This window comes from Dasypus novemcinctus, chromosome 1 (genome assembly GCF_030445035.2).
Source record: "Dasypus novemcinctus isolate mDasNov1 chromosome 1, mDasNov1.1.hap2, whole genome shotgun sequence".
Taxonomy (NCBI): Eukaryota; Metazoa; Chordata; class Mammalia; order Cingulata; family Dasypodidae; genus Dasypus; species Dasypus novemcinctus.
Window position 1 is genome coordinate 155,789,366 of NC_080673.1, and position 16,779 is coordinate 155,806,144.

At 36.7% G+C, this 16,779-nt stretch overlaps 1 protein-coding gene across 5 annotated transcripts in view; it reads right to left on the bottom strand.

Annotated features, from left to right (window-relative positions):
* Window positions 1-9,471: 9,471 nt before the first annotated feature.
* Window positions 9,472-16,779, bottom strand: part of SPATA18 (spermatogenesis associated 18) — a 37,349-nt gene continuing 30,041 nt past the window's right edge. For 2 of the 5 annotated variants that reach the window (XM_058298778.2, XM_058298764.2), the window contains 4 exons: window positions 14,490-14,613; window positions 12,653-12,736; window positions 9,980-10,025; window positions 9,472-9,653 (listed from right to left, as the gene is read on the bottom strand). In XM_058298778.2, coding sequence (XP_058154761.1) covers window positions 9,646-9,653; window positions 9,980-10,025; window positions 12,653-12,736; window positions 14,490-14,613 — 262 coding nt within the window. In that variant the 3' untranslated portion in view covers window positions 9,472-9,645. Of the gene's footprint in view, window positions 9,654-9,979; window positions 10,026-12,652; window positions 12,737-13,898; window positions 14,614-16,779 lie in introns of those variants that run through there. The other 3 variants (XM_058298767.2, XM_071216552.1, XR_009186138.2) reach the window with 2 other exon arrangements.

Below are 16,779 nucleotides of genomic sequence, written 5' to 3' on the forward strand. Positions count from 1 at the left end.
GTCTTCTTCTTTGTCCACTTTTGTTGTTGTCAGCGGGCACAGGAATCTGTGCTTCTTTTTTTTTGGTTGCATCAGCTCTCCATGTGGGCAGTGCCATTCTTAGGCAGGCTGCACTTTTTTTCGTGGTGGGTGGTTCTCCTTACGGGATGCACTCCTTGCGTGTGGGGCTCCCCTACGAGGGGGACACCCCTGCATGGCAGGGCACTCCTTGCGCACATCAGCACTGCGCGTGGGCCAGCTCCACATGGGTCAAAGAGGCCTGGGGTTTGAACTGTAGACCTTCCACGTGGTAGACGGAAGCCCTATCCATGGGCCAAGTCCGCTTCCCTGTTCGTTGTTTTGATTGATTACTTCACTTATCAGTTTTCAGTGGGTAACAGCCAGGATCCTGGTTTTAGAAGTTTTAGTTCTGGATAGTAGAATCGGGGCGGGCCCCCTGCCATTTTCCTGGGGCCACTGGCACTCGCATGGATTTCCAGTCAGGCCCCAGATCCATCTATTAATTTTTACTCTTAAAGAGTTTACACCTTTAATCTTAAAGGGGTGCTGAAGGGAGATGATCTATTTTCTGCAACTGCTTCCTGCTGGTCATGGGCTATAGTCATTGCCTAACAAAGTATAAAACTTTTATTTTATTTTAACTGGAGGAAGATGAATCTGGCATTCTGCACGAAGCTGGATGAAGTTTTCATATGGTTAATAAGATGTTCATTCTGAAAGAAACACATTTAATTAAAATTTTGGAATACTCGTTTTTTAAAAGAGGACCCTGGATTACAGAGGTAGACAAGGTTAGGTGCCTATAAAGATGGCACCCCTTTTTAAAAGCTGGTGGGAACAGTGTGTGTATATATATATATATATATTTTTTTTTTTTTTTTTAAGTTATTTATTTTCAGAGAGAAATTGCAACAGATACTTAGCTTTGTTTTGAAGATGTATTTCAGGCTGTTTAATGATTGGCACTCATGTGCTCTGTCAGATGCTCCTGGTGAACTGGCACCTTTTGGACAGTTGGTTTCATTTAGGATTAGTGCACCAAGTTGGAAATTTTCTTAGTTTTTAGCTGTGGGAGTGATTAGAACTACAGAATAAAGGCTTTTTTTTGTTTTTTACATTTTGGTTTTAATTGTACAATTTCTGGTAATTTTGACTGTTCAATAGGTGACCCATTATTAGCAAGCAAGCTTCATTTTTGCTACACAGTAGAGTACAGTAGAATAGTAAGTTGGCTGAACCTGGCACCAATTAACCAGCTACCTGCAAGCCACTGGTGGGTCCCATTGTTTTTCAGCTAAGACTGCCACCTCATTTTATAGGCATGTTCACTAACTATTTAGAAAATGAAGGTACCAGGAATTTAACATGTCTAATATACTTTTGTACCTGATCCAGAATAGAAAAGATAATGTTATTATTAGGCATATATTTAGTACAGGATAAAAGTACAGCACTTAATATTAATTAATGTATTACTTAATGCATAAGGATTCTGAGTTGCAATTAATAGTTTTAAGAAACAGGTTAACTTTCAATCTTTGGGATATTTGATACATTGCCAGGTAAACAGAAAAGTCAAATTTCTCTCCTCTTATTCAATGTTTGGGAAAAGTCCAGTTGAGGTAGGCCACCTGTAAGTTCCAATAATTGGATGTCAGTTTCATTCTATTTTATATTCTTCTCCTGAGACTCTGGCAGGAATAATCATAAAGATGTTCCCAAGTCTGGATTATCCAGGCGACTCTAACTCCTTTTGGCAGACAACCATGACTATGCAAACTCTGTCCGAGGAGAACTCCTTATTCCTGAGTTCAACTCTGACTCCAGCTCTCAATTACACAACAATGAACATGAAATCTACAGGGTAAAAGAGAATGACTTATGAATTTAGTAAGAAATACATATTCTGACAGCTCAACAATGAAGCTGTCCAAATCTGAAACACAAGAAAATTTTAACCTCTAGGGAAGAGAAATAAAATTGCTATTCTTTTTCTTCTCTTTTATTGACAATTTAATTACATAACCCATAACTAGCCATATATTTATATGTATGTGTGCAGATGAAGAATACATACTCTAAATTTTCAATAGTTTAGCTATTTCTGGATTATAGTAGTTTAATATTCCCATAAGCTTTTAAATTAATACATTGTTTGCTATTTAGAAAGTTAAAAGTAGTATAATAGAGGCAATAAATTATTTCTGCAATATTCTGCTTATGAATCATTAAAGCCAGGTTTAGACCAAAGTTTTCCAAACTTGTCTGCTGGCATTAAAAATACAGATGCCCCTGAAAATTCTGATTCAGTATGTTTGGGGTAGGATCTAAGAATCTGTCTCTGATAAGCATGCCAAGTGATTTTCATCATCAGTTTTGGGACATACTAGTCTAGACATTTTTTTTGAAGTGCCATACGTAAGATGTAGGTATAAGCATAGCTCAAGATGTTGTAGAATTTGAGAAAGGTTCAATTATTTGCGTATAGAAAGGCCAGGACTCAGGAATGATTTTGAGAAGGAAAAAATGGTTTATTGACGGCCAGCCGGACTCGGGAGCTTTCAGTTGCAAACCCGAGCCCAGAACAAGAATTTTGAGTTCCTTTTATACAGAGGAAGGGCTAAATCGTTCTTTGTTTCAGTGTTCAATAGGTTTGAATTAGCATATATATCTTCCACATCCTAGGTAAGCTTTTAGCATGGACTTCATACATTCTAGATAAGCTTTTAGCACATTTGGTTTGCATTTTCCCTGAATATTTAAAGTTTATAGAGTTTGCATTGATAAACTGTTCCCTGGAACTGGACTCATTGCCATGGTTACCAAGGGCAGGGCTGTAGCCTCTCACCAAAACCTATTTGAAGTTTTAAATATAATTTATTTTTTAAAGTTATTGGTCATTTTTAATAACCCAAACATTCAAAATTTTGGAAAATTACTTGAAATTTTCATAAAATTAATGCATCATATGAATCATGGTGTAAGTGTATCTTTATAGGGAATATTATTCAGTGTGTTCTAATTTTTTAAGTATTTTCTTTTTCATTGATTCACACATTACATTAAATGTTAGGCACTTGTATGTAAGTAATATAAATGGATTTATATAAGGGAGATTAACTGGGAAAACTGAAACCTGAAAAAAAAGAAGACAAAAACAAGGGAGAGAAAACAGAAGTGACCGTGCAAAAGTATAAAAAGTCACTGTCCTAAGGAAAAACATGAAATGCAGAAAAAGCAACACTGATAAATATTTTATGATACAAATGATAGAAAAGTGAAGAGGCAAAAGAAAAAAGCCTTTTTTTTTTTAAAGCCTAGGTTTAATTCCATTTTTGACCTTTTATTATCTAATGTATCAGGTAAAAAATTTTATCAAGTGATAGGTTCAGTTTTCTTCCTTCACTGGTAAAAACTGATAAACTTCACTCTCAATGGTCAGCAATCCCAAACTTTAATTCTAAAAATCAGGTCCTAAGGAAGCACTTCCTGAAGTAAGTCTTCTAGAACAGTACCTCTGCAAGAGCTCCTTGGGGAAAAAAGGGTTCCAGGGTGAAAAAAGTCTGGAATCTCAAAGATTCCCAATGCACAGCAGTACATGAAAGGCTCTGCAGAGAAGACCTGTTCAACTTTTTAACTCAGTATTTTCCAAATCCATAGGGCCACAGGACATTTTTTTCACTCCACATCTTATTAACACCCTGTGGCATCGGTGAGAAGAGGGTGGGCCTGACATCAAATGACCTGGGTTTGAACCCTAACTCCAACATTTACTAACTGACAGCCTGGGGCAAATTACTTCATGTCCCCAAGTGTCAGCTTCTTCATCTATAAATGGGGCTAATAATGTAAAGTGCTCAGTACAATGCTTGGTACATATCAAATGTGTGATTAAATACCAGTTATTAGTATTCTCCAGAGGATATTCTGGGACACTTAAGGTCATCTTTTTCTGTAAATTATATATACATATAATTTATGCCATCATTCTTATAACCTTCAGAAGAAATTTTATTTCCAAAGAAAATTAAAGAACATTTTTTCCATTAGGCAATTTTAAATCAAACCAAGAAACATCCGAAGTCAGTTATATCACATAGGAGCGAATGATATGCAGCAAAGAGCAGGTTTCATAAGCAGCAGGATGTAATATGGCTACAGATGGGTCCTGGATCCAAGATAAGGTGGGTAGAGCTACTGCTCAGGAAGACAGGAAAAACAGAGTTTTCTCACTGGGCAGTAAGACTGTACTCCTGGCAGCTACAACAACAAAAATGGATGAAATGATTTTCATGCCCTCACCATCTCATTCATGGTGAATTTCCATTACATACCCTGCCCACCCTAATCCTGTACCAAGGACCCTAATAGTCTTTCATATTTCCACTATCTGTAAGACTTTCAGAAATATCCAAAATCTCATTCATACTATAGGGATGCTGCTCCAGGTTATTTGTATTTGCATTCTAATGTAGCTTTCGGTCTTAACTCTTGAGTAAAGTTCTAAAAGTAAAATGTCAAAATTTGCTAGTAAAGAGGGGGAAAGGGGAAATGAGGGAGGCCTTCCTGGGGAGGGTTCCTAAAATCACTGTTGTAGAAAGTAGATTCTCCAAACCTGACTATGTGTCTTCTCTTGTTCTAATTAATGCTTCCTTTCTGAAGGTGGAATGTAAATTCCCTTGGGCCCTGCCTTCCATTTTCAGCCCACTATTTGAGCCGTACCCGAGATTTCTCCCATCCCTTCTCACTATATGTTGTGTTGAGCTGGGAAACCTTCTGCATGAAGCCCTGAATGAGTTACTGCATGTTGCAAAGTTGGGGCTTCCACAAGACAGTTCCACGGAAGACACTACTTCAACCCACTATCAATCAGATGGATTTAAGATTATCTCCCAAACAAGTGGTCATTAACAGGTACTGCCCCATATTTCAGAGAGATCACAGACCCACCTGATAGGTATAGAGCCAAGGAGTGCTAAGAGAATTCTCTCTACAACTCAAAGTCTTGCTTCTCCATTGTATCCCCCCAGACCTACACAGAGTATGGCATATCATTTAACCAACACATGTTTAGGAATAATGAATGAACACATTAATGTGTACATTAACATATTCATTAATGAATAATGAATGATGAATGAGCAAATAACCTCTTTCCATCCTCACTTCAACTTGTGAGCAACAGAGCTGGGTTGTCGCAGCTCTGTTGTTCTAAGGACATGACTTTGAAACTTGCTGCCTGGTCTATGAAGGTGAGAAGTAAGTAGAAGGGAAATTTGAGCTTCATCCTCAGCATTCCAACCCCAGGAATCAACTGGCAAGGGATCCTACTCATCAAATGACACTCAAGATCCTCTGAAAACTGTCCAATTACCAAATAGTTTCTTTAAAATATATTTCACATAATACATTATTTAGGTTGTATCACTTAAATTATGGCTAAAATTGTATTGATTTAAGCATACCCATTAATCTTATTCATTTGTTGGTTACCCACAGAAAATAAAAATATCTGTCCAGTTTTGTGATGTAATTGCCTGTGATAGTCTGGAAAGTATATTCATGCTCTGGGGACATTTTTTCAGAGCAAAAATTGTCCCATCACATTTCATTTTGAAATAAGAAATTTATCACCTGTTTCATTTTCAAGGTTCTTGCTCACTTTGTACATGAAGTCCAGCACACATCACTGCTTTGATATTTAAATAGTATATACTGAATGTCAGTTACTCATATGGTTCCCATGGTTCACATTTCAATGATCTAATGCAATAAGTAAACTACTTTCTTAAAAGCTCCATAACAATTTCCTCCTAATTATAAGTATGAATTTATCCAAAGTAATGCTACTAAGAAATCTTCACCTCAACCCAAATTTTATAGAATGGTATTTGAAGCAGTCTGCCTCATGAAGAATTTGTAGGATGCCTAAGAGAATTGGAATGGTCAGAAAATTGCCATAATACTTAGGAACACAGCTCTTCTTATGGGTTTTCTCCCTGCACTCCTTTCATTATCTAATGACTCTTGAATTAAAAGACTGAGCAATTCACCAGTGGATGACATAACTGGTTACCTTCTCTTGTGTTGGTCATTACACTCCACTATCGCCTTTCCTTGCTTTCTTATGTAGAGGTATTTGCCCCATAAAGGAATGTATTTAAATCCTTGATTTGATATGTGATATTCTATCTTTTAAATTTGCTGTACTCTGATGCCACTTTTTTTCCTTTCTTCCTTCTTATGTGCTTTCTATTACAGGAAAATTACAAAGGAATGCAACTTTGAACTGGCATCCTGTTCACCACTTTGTCCCTAGAGAACATGTACTGTATCTAGCACTCATTATTCAATGAGTTTATGAATGAATGAACCAATAAACAAAAGAAATGCCATAGAGAAACAAGAGAATACATGAGCCATGGAAAAACAAAAGAAAACAGGGTAGAATATTATGGGAATAAAGAGTCATGGAAGAAAATGACATGATGTACTGGATGATGCAGTTCCTTACCTATGACTTGGGAGACTCTCCAAGATTTGTGGTGGGGGGCAACGGAAATAATGCAAGTGAAAGCTCCATGAAAATGGCAAAGCACTACTCAAAGAGAACATCTTGAATATGGTAACAATGAACTGCAAATAGACTAAAGCTGTCCCACTAAGCTACAGCATGGAATCACAGTAATCAGAGGGTCAGCACTAGGGCAGGAGCACAGGTGACATTTACTGATTGAATTTGTTACCCTGGTTCAGGTCCCACAGAATCGAAATGGATGAAGCCCATCGATGAATTTGGGTACTGGAAGAAAAGCATTTCACTGCAAAGAACCTATAGTTACAGAAACACTCTTCTTTTTTATTTTATTTTATTTTATTAGTAGATATTAAGTCAATAATACAGAAACTTACATGCAGGTTACAATGTCAGAGCTTTTCATTTTTCAGAATCCCTAAGTTTAAGGCACATGCCCGATGAAATGAGCATAGGTCAGCATCTTTTGGTTCTGTGGATTCTTGCCAAAACTTATTCTAAACTATTCAGCGCTCTCTCTCTATGTTACAGTTTAAATCAGAAACTCGAGAAAGGGCAAAGAGCCAGACAGGGTAAAGAGCAAGTAAACTGAGTTACCTCTTTCCAAATCAGGACATGTGTTCAGCTCCAGAGAGAAATTCTAATATGTGCGTAGAGATTTTAGAAAAGACCGATTTGAATCATGGATCCTCAGAACTTTAGAGCTAAAAAGACCTTTAAAAATCTAGTTCTGTGAGTCTCCATGGGAGTGGTACTAATCTGGAGCATTTTGGAAATCTGCGAGGGTGTCTTTTAGTAATTCTGGCATTTAGAGGATAAGGGCCATGGTCACTAGATATCCTGCAAGGTACAGGGCAGATTTGCACGATGATGAAATTTTCCTTTTTTCCTTATCGCCTGGGCCTATCAAATGTCCTGCTGGGTATTGGTATAAATTAAAAAAATAAACAAAAAACACTGTTGATAATTATCTGGGCTTAGAACCTAACACCATTTAGCATACAACACAAAGTAATTGTGACATGGTTTTAATGTATATTGATTTTTGGAGGAATACAAATACTATGTAAATCAAAGCAAGAGTACATTTTTTGTTTGAAACTTTACCAAGATTTGTCCACCATTTCATAAAATCGGTAGGGTTCAATGGGACCTCATATATATATATTTTTAATGTAATATTATTACAAAGTAAATAAAATAAAATAAAATTTAAAAAAATAAAATAAAATCATATCCAACGATAACACCATTTGTGATTTTATGATGCCAGTACATCACACATTGATCTGCATTGATTGCTAGTGAGTCTACATATAGGTGCAAGAATCTACTTAATTTTCTCTTCTAGGATGCTTTTGCCCAAGTTTTTTAATTGAAATACATTTTATTAAAAATTGCTTTTCTTTTTGTCTATTTTATATTACAGTTAAGGCACCATATTCATTGTTTAAAATTACATGTGCATACAAATTATTTTAACTACAAATTTTACTTTAGGATATCCAAAATATTTGTTATTAAGTGGGGGGAGGCACTAGGTCTAGTAGGATTGGGAGAACCACTACTGTCATCTAATTTCCTCAACTCTACAGTGAGGAAACTGAGGCTCAGAGAGATGAAGTAACTCGCTCAAGGGCCACGGAGCAACCTGACGACGGCGCTGGAACTAGGTGTCACCTGGGCTCTTGGTGCCCCTTCCAGCACACTGTCTCCTCACAAAGTGATGACTACAAAAATGCACAAAGGGGAAAAATTAACCTCACGTTTCAGAATGAGTTGGTGATCTTTAGAATGAAGGGGCTGGGACTGAGGAAATCTCCCCTTTGTCTAGCTGCCGGCACAAGGGGCAAGGTGCTTTAGAGGAATTTTTGTTTTATTTTGTTTTGTTGTTTTGTGTTGCTTCGTTTTCATCTGAAAAGAAGTGAGTGACGGTTTTGGCACTGAGCTTATGAAAACTGAGCTTTGGCCAATTCAAAGTTTCTCTCTAAAAGGCAAATGGATTATAACAGTCATTTGTGAGGCTTGTGTTTAAGACTGACTTTCAACTGAAAAGGAGCAGAGAGAACACGAATTGTCTCAAAGCTACTTTTCATTATGATCTTGAACTTTAACGTGCAACAGTACTTCACAGTGAATCGATCAAGGGATATGCTTTCCATTTAAAACCAGTAAAGGGTGCCCCTAGTTTGAGGCTTTGGGTTTGGTAGTTTTAGTCTGATGGAGTTCTAGGGAGTCTGAATTTGCAAGCAACAAGGTGCGGAAGGTAAAGGGCAAGTCCCAGGAAGGTTTTATATCTAGCACAAGCATCAAAGCAATATGAAACATTCCCAGAAAATAAACACTTAGCAATGAACATTTTTCTCAAAGTCAGCTTTCACACGAATCACTGGTCTGCATTTATGAAGCAGAAATTATTCCCCAACTATGTGACTTCAACACACAGTAAGTCCTCAACTAAGCCAAACTAGGGACTCCAAAGGTAGGAACAGAGAAGCAAGCCAACTATATTCTCTGAACTTGTCCTCTTACTACATTTTAGCATTAAAACACTGCTACTGATACAAGTTCCCGAACCTAACATGCAGGCCATCTTCTGAAACTTAAAAGAAAATTAAAGTACCCACTATTGTTTAACTAACTTGTTTAGTTAAACCCACTATTGTTTAACTAAGTTAAAGCTAATATCAACAACTGTAACAGTTACGATCAATCTGTGAACTAAGCGGTTCATCTCGTATTTTGGACTCACATTATAGATTTTCCATTTTTGTTCATAGAGTTTACTGTAAAACAGCCTAATATTTTGGGTTGGAAATCCTGAACCTGTGTAATGGACTTAGCTTCAAATGAATATGATCCTAAACGCCTATGCAATAGTTTTTATCAAGTTAATGGAATTTGTACCTATAAAATAAAATAAAATGCAATCTGGCTAAAGTTACAAATGTGCTAAGCCAAAACATTTAACCCTGTGTGGAGAGATACACAGAATTGCCTTTTCACATTATCTTAAGTGTGGTCTGAGGCACAGATAGAGCAGGCAGGCGGAGGATTGGGAAAGTTGGCTGTTGCAGATGTTCTGTGGCAAAGGAGCATGTCTGGTTGTTTTAAAACCCTAGGGAGAAAAATAAACAATTCATTATTATGGTCACCTATTTATTTATTTATTTATTTTTTTTTTTTTGGAAGGGCCTAAATGAAATAAGGGGGTTAATCTAGGTTTGCAGCAATAAAACCTCTCCATTGGAGGCATGTCCTGATTAGTAGTGGGACTCGGCAAATTACTGCCTGAATTACTGCCTGAGGACCCAGAAATGAAAGGCTTCTAGGAGGGGAAAGAGGCTCCCTAGGAGGCAAAACATTCATTTTGCTGCACAATGCCACGTACTAAAAAGATTTTAAAAAGCAGAAAATGTGCTCCCACTAAACTATCCCACTTACTTGGCAATCCACATCTTATTGGAGAAGGGCTGCGACTTCGAGACATCTGGAAAATATAAAAGTGTAACATGAGTTACACAGTAGATGGAGCTCAAAGGATGAATCCTTCTGACATGGTTTTTTTTTTTACCTAATCCCAGCTAGATAGTTGCTCTGAGACACTTTAGAACTATTGTTTTTTTCCCTGTAAACTTGATCATTTTGATTCCTTTTATACTTCCTGAAGTAAAGGAATACCCAATTTGGCTTAAATTACTTTATTAATTAAAATCTGGATTAAGGGGCCTAAGAATAGCCATCTTGAATTCAAAATGATAAAGAAAATAAGAATGATGATTATAATTACTATAGTAAGAGCTAAAATTATAAATCATTCTCTCGCACATTCTTTGCATACATTGTTTCGTGTGTGAAACCCTGCCCTGTCAAGGAGGGTCACTGTGCTGCCAGAGAGGAATCATTTTTCAATTCCCACCTTTTTTCACTAAGCAAAAGGAAGTACCCTGTAACTATAAGCCTGTTATGGCTCCGAAATAATTGAGTATAAGCATCATGTTTGCTTTGAGCTTTCAAACACTTTAGATAACAGGTACATACAAAGATGGAAGTTGCTCTGGATGAAATAATAAGCCAAAACACAGATTAACCAAAAATATTTGTATTTGACATTGGATGCACACCCAGTCTTGTTACAGGGAGAGGATGGTGGAAAGATACAGAAAGTTGACAACAGTTTCAACTTTGAGAATATACTTTATTCTACTCTAAATTACTTTGTTCTCCCTAAGAACAAGCAGAAAGAGAGAGGAGGTGGTTCAAACCTGTTATAGGAACTTATTAGAGAGGGATACTTGCATGGATGCCTTCCAGTAAGAGTCAAAAGTAAAAATGTTCCATGGATGTAAACATAATAGGTGTCTGTTATTGCTCATTCTTCTGATATTCCATTGCTTCTTATAATGGGAAGAACTGTGATTCTTCCAGTATAAAATTCTCAAGGTTTCCTTTTAATTTGCCATTCCACTATATGCACTTTTTGCTGTTTTTTTAACCTATTGTAAAAACTTATTCCTGAATAAGGAAGCTATATTTAAATCTCTAAAAGTTTGCAAAGAGTTTCTGTTTAGGATGATGAAAAAGTTTTGGTAATGGATAGTGGTGATGGTGGCACAATATTGAAAGTCTAACAGATATTGTACACCTATAAGTGGTTAAAATGAGAAATTTTGTGTAATATATACATTGCCACTAAAAAATTTTAAAAATTTTATTCTCTCTAAGAGGAAAAACATTGTGTCAGATACCTGTCTTTCTGAAACATTTTCTTTTCCACTATTCCTATATTTCTCAGGCTATTTCCTTCACCTGGAATATTCCTCCCCAACTTCCCATCCCATTAAAATGTTGCCCATTCTAAAAGAACAAATCAAAGATCAACTCTCCTATGCACATAACTAAATCCAGAGGTTATCTTTATCTCTGATAGCTCCAACTCTTTGTGCTTCTATTATGGACTGTAGCAAAAATACCACATCCAGCTAATTTGGTTAAATCATATTGATCTTGCTATATTGAAACCTATTCAGGGAAAAGATCAGGTTTTAGTCATTACTGTATCCTTCCAAAATCCAGCCTCTATCAGAGCCAGGAAGAATGCTGGATCAGGGCAAGCTGCAGTAACAAAGCTTCATCTAATGGAGTTTAGTTTAGATACTCACTAAATGCTTCAATGTTGGAGATTGGTCTCGATGCTCACTAAACTCAGTAAAAGGGTGGGTTTTATTAACTTCAGAGTTTTTGCTTTGTTTTTGTTTTGCTGAGAGGAAGTGCATGTTTAAGGGTAGGGCTGCATTGCTAGAGTGATTATTGAAGAAGTAGAGCATTGCCAGTTGTGTTTCTCATTCCTCACCACTCTCCTGCTCTTCTAAAATGAAGTTAAAAAAAAATATTTAAAGAATATTGATTTGAAGAAACAGCAACTTGTTAGCCTCTCTGGTACCCATATGTCTTGGTTCAGTCCTGCATTCAAAAGGCCTTGGCTAAATATTTGTTGAAAAAACGAACAACGGTGAGTCATAATTGTGTTTTTAGAAATGTTATCTCCATAGTTTTCAGAGATGTTCTCCCTGTTTTATTTTCCCATAAATGTATTTTTTCCAGTATATATATTTTTGGAGCTAATAAGCAATAGGCTATTTCTTAACCTTCCTATTTTGAAGTTGGGGAAAAACTGACATTTCTTTATAAAGAAATGCCCTTTATAAAGTACTAAAATCTAGATCATCTGAGCAATTTCTCCCAAACTCCTACAATAAGTACTAGAGGAGTGACAAACCTGTGCCCAGTTGACTAAAGTATCCCCTTCTCTATTCAGAATCTGTTCTCTAATAACCTATTTTCATTCAATGATTTTTTTTAAAACTATGAGACAAGTAACATTTATTATTCTTTGGACTAAGTAAGAAGGAAAAATCAAACTTTTCTTCTTTCTTTTTAACATGATGACTCCTTAGCCCACAGTAGTATAATATTCAATTTGAGGTTAGTGTTATTTTAACAATTTCACTTTCTACTTACAGACTTATAATCACCTATTTTATAGGAAATTGTTGAAGAAAGAAAGTGTCTACCATAGGATGATATTGTGTAATGAATGATTAGATAAATATGTACCGTGCTTAAACCAATGCGACTACGGGGGCAAACGGGACTTAAACTCCTGCTTCGACATCGACTTACAGATCGCACCGAATTCCACTGTACAAAAGAGAAAGAGATAAATAGTAGTGAAAGTGGATATAGCTTAAAACAAGGTGGACATCCCATATAATGAGAGGTTTTATGGATATGATTGTACTTGACCATTACCAATCATTAGCATAAGGTACTCTTCTTTGGCATCCTATAGCTGCACAAGATTTGACAATAACTTTAGGGTATTTCTAAGATAAATTCCCATTACAACAAGCTTTGGGACATACAAATTCTTAGTGCTAGTAGAATACTGTTTTGATAAGTAAGCTGTTAGAAATTACATTGAGTTGACAAGAGCCCTCCAGGAGGGCAGAGGTTTGTATTTGTTTTTTCATTGCTGAATCCCCAGCACCTAAATACAGTGCCTTGGTCATACATAACTATTGAATAAATCAAAATCACTGAACGAATGGATGAATCACCACTGCTTCCCATCTACTTTCTGATTGAATTAATCAATGAGAATATAACTACATGTATTCATGATAATTAGATTTTACGAATAAAATCCTTCTTATAAGTTCCTTTCACTCACACCTTTTGCTTTTCCAAGTTCTTCCTTTTAAGCTATTATTGTCATTTTGTTTAGGAGTTTAGGCTTGGGCAAATATTGTTTGTAAACTTAATGAGAAAGAATAAGGACGTTAAAAGGCAATTGCTATTTGATGCTGGAACATAAGAATATTAGCTATTCACTCTCCCTACTTTCCAAACTCAACTGTAATCTACTGGAATAGACAGTCTACAGTAAGAGTTTTCTTAGGAGAGAGTGATTATTGTAGGGACAAGAAGTATGTTTTATGAGATCATTTATTGTAGACCATGTGTGGTTGTAAGATTGTGATAGTATTCACTGCAATGGGATTTTTAACATACAGAAACCTTTTTACTTCTTTTAAAAAAATAAATTACTCCCCTTCTCTACAATATGTGCAAAAAGTGTTTCCCTATTCTCCAATTCAAAGAAAACAGCAACTGAGAGTAACCAAATGGCAACTCTGCCTCACCTAAGATGCTTCACTTCAAAAGTTACTCAACTTTTTCTGGGAATTATAGTGGTGAAAACTACATAATGTGAACTAACCAGAATATCAAAGCACCAGTGCCACCAGTTCTATCACCCAATGGTTAACCCCCCAAGACACACAAACACACCCTTACCTACCTAAAACTCCATTTTGAAGGCAGTCAACTACTGAATCTAAGCACTCGTTCCAAACCTTCTACAATCAATGTACATAGGAAGCAAACTTCCAAAACTGATTGGCTCATCTCTCCCCTCCCCCTCTGCCCTCTTTTTCTCTATCCTTCCCTTCCACACATATACAAAGAAGAGAAAAACAGGGCACATTCATAGTTCCCAAAATGGAAAACTGTTAGTAAAAATTTGGCAAACTTTCCTGGAAGTTAATTATTTTTAAATGCTTAGAATTTAAAGGTGAATTCAAAGGGCTTTGTTCTTATAATAGTGCAAGCTTTCTAAAAATGGAGAAGATAAATACTACTACTTCATCTCATAAATGAAGAAACAAAGGCAAAGAAATTACTGCCAGGAAATTATGAAGAATCATGGAAGAACCCTAGCAACAAATCTGTCCTTTCCGAGGCAGGCTCCTATATCCCACATTTCCTCTCCTTTGTATGAGATAGAATCGACCGACTGAAATTCTTCTACAGAATCTCTGGGTTTATAAATGTTCTCGAACTTGTGAAGCAAACACTTGGGATGAATTTTCACTATGCAAGGCCACCGTACAAAAGCCCCTCTCTTGGTGACAGCTTCGCCTTTCATGATGACGCAGTCGTTCTCCATGAGAGCAGGCCACACGTGATAAAAGACCAAGGGAGCAGTGAAGTCAGAGTCATAGCTGCGGCGGTACCTGTTTCCAACATACAAAGGAACAAGAAAGGGACATTTAGCAATTAGGTGGCTTTGCTGTGGAGGGAATCAGTCATACATTTTCATTTTCTATCTAGATAAATATGGGTCCTGATTGTGTTATTCAGGAAATGGCTGTGAGCACTTAGAGGAAGAACCTGAGATAACTAAAACCCAATATGAACAAGTCCTGCCAGGTTAATCTTGTTCCTTCTCTTTTCAGGATTACAAGAGTTGCAACAGAGGGAAATGCTAGAGACACAGACTCTCAGAAAGTGCCTTAAGACTTCTATGAGATTTCTCATGATATCTTTACGGACAAACAGAAATACAGGTGGATTGGAAACAGGTTAGATGACAATATTGAAAGGGGGAAGGCAGGTCACTGATCACTGAGAACCTGAAGGAAGGTGCTAAGTCAAAATTTATCAATGACTGTATGAAATAAAGAAAAGAAGCTCAAAGGCCAAAAAAAAAACAAAAAAAAAACCCACTAACATCAGAAATAGGCTGGGATGGAGCAGATGTGGCTCAAGCAATTGGGCGCCTGCCTCTCTTATGGGAGGTCCCGGGTTTGGTTCCTGGTACCTCCTAAAGAAGATGAGCAAACAACAAGCAGACAAGGGAGCCATCTCAGAGTGTGTGGGTGGGGGGAGGGGGAGGGATAAAAATAATCAACAACAACCAAAAAAAATAGGCTGGGATAATAAGCTGAATCTAATAAGATAAAATATAATGTGGATATGTATGAGGTCATGCAGTTGAATCTAAAACTCAATTTACCTGCACAAATAGAGGTTTGGGTGATTATGTGAAATTATAATAGCAAGTTTTGAACTCAAAATGAGTTAACAATGTTATAGGTCTGGAAAATAGATAAATAAAAATCTACAAATTAGCTGAATTAGTAGAGAGTAAGAATAAAAAGGAGTTTATCTCCTAAGCAGGTCAGTTCAAACTAAGGGCCTAGATTTAGTTCTGAACACTTTCTAAAAAGAGATATTCAGAAGAGCACAGCACATAAGCCAAGGAAGTGGAGTCATTAGTCCAGAAGTCTCAAACCCCTTTCTTATGGGGAAAAAAAGTAGGAGCCATGAGGCCAGAAGGAGAATTTAAGTAACTTCCTTTCAAACGTGTGAAAGGTAGCCAGGATAAGAGGGATTAAATTTGTTCTGTGAAGTCCTAGAAGTAGGACCAAATTAAATCATTGGGAATTTCAATTTCAGTGCCACATCCATCCAGGATTACAGGTCGTAGAATGCCCAAGAGGAAGCAAGTTCCTTCTGTAAGAGCATATATGCAAGAGCTACTGGTCATCTGCCAGTGATCTCCCTCCCTAGGTCCCTTAACTTCTGTGAAAGGTACAGATTCCATAACACTAAAATGTTTGAATATTTCTGAATGGGTACTTTGAAACTCTAAAAGAGAAAAGAATAAAGGAAGAGATTTGAAGATAATATACTCTGGAAGGGAATCAAAAAGACCCAGCCAGAATATAATGTTCTGATATTTAGCTCTTCCATGAATGGACGCATGTTGGGAACAGTAATCTGAAAGAAGCTAGAAATAGGGCAATGACAAAAAATATATAATGTGATAAGGCAACTGGAAACACTATCCTTGCTGTGATTTGCATATGCAAAAGAAGGGTGTATAGTTTCCATCATCAATAGCTTGTGGGGATCCTGGGTCGCCACCAACCTGTAACTCTACAGTCTAAACAAAGATCCAGAGCTAACATTTCCTGAGTGCTCACTATATGCCAGGAAGCATTATAAAAGTGCTTTCTCTGAAGTATCTCATCTAACTGTCTACAGCCCTAGGATGTAGGTACTATCATTTTCCCCATTTGTAAGAGAAGAAACTAAGACCAAGAAAAATTAAATAATATGTTCAAGATTATACAGCTAGTCAGTAGTAGAGCCAGGAGTTGAACTTAGGCATCTTGATGCCACAGTGTTTCTTAACCACTAACTTGGCATCTTCCAAGATGATCTCGTTATAGCATAGGATCTCATGAAATTCTCAAAAAAAAGTTTAAAATTAATATAGCTTCCTCTAATTTATAAGGGAGATATTCACCATGTAAAAATTTGATAGAAACCAATGGTCCTCAATAGGATAGGATAATCTAGAGTAGGAGTTCTCATAATCAGTGAGCATAAGG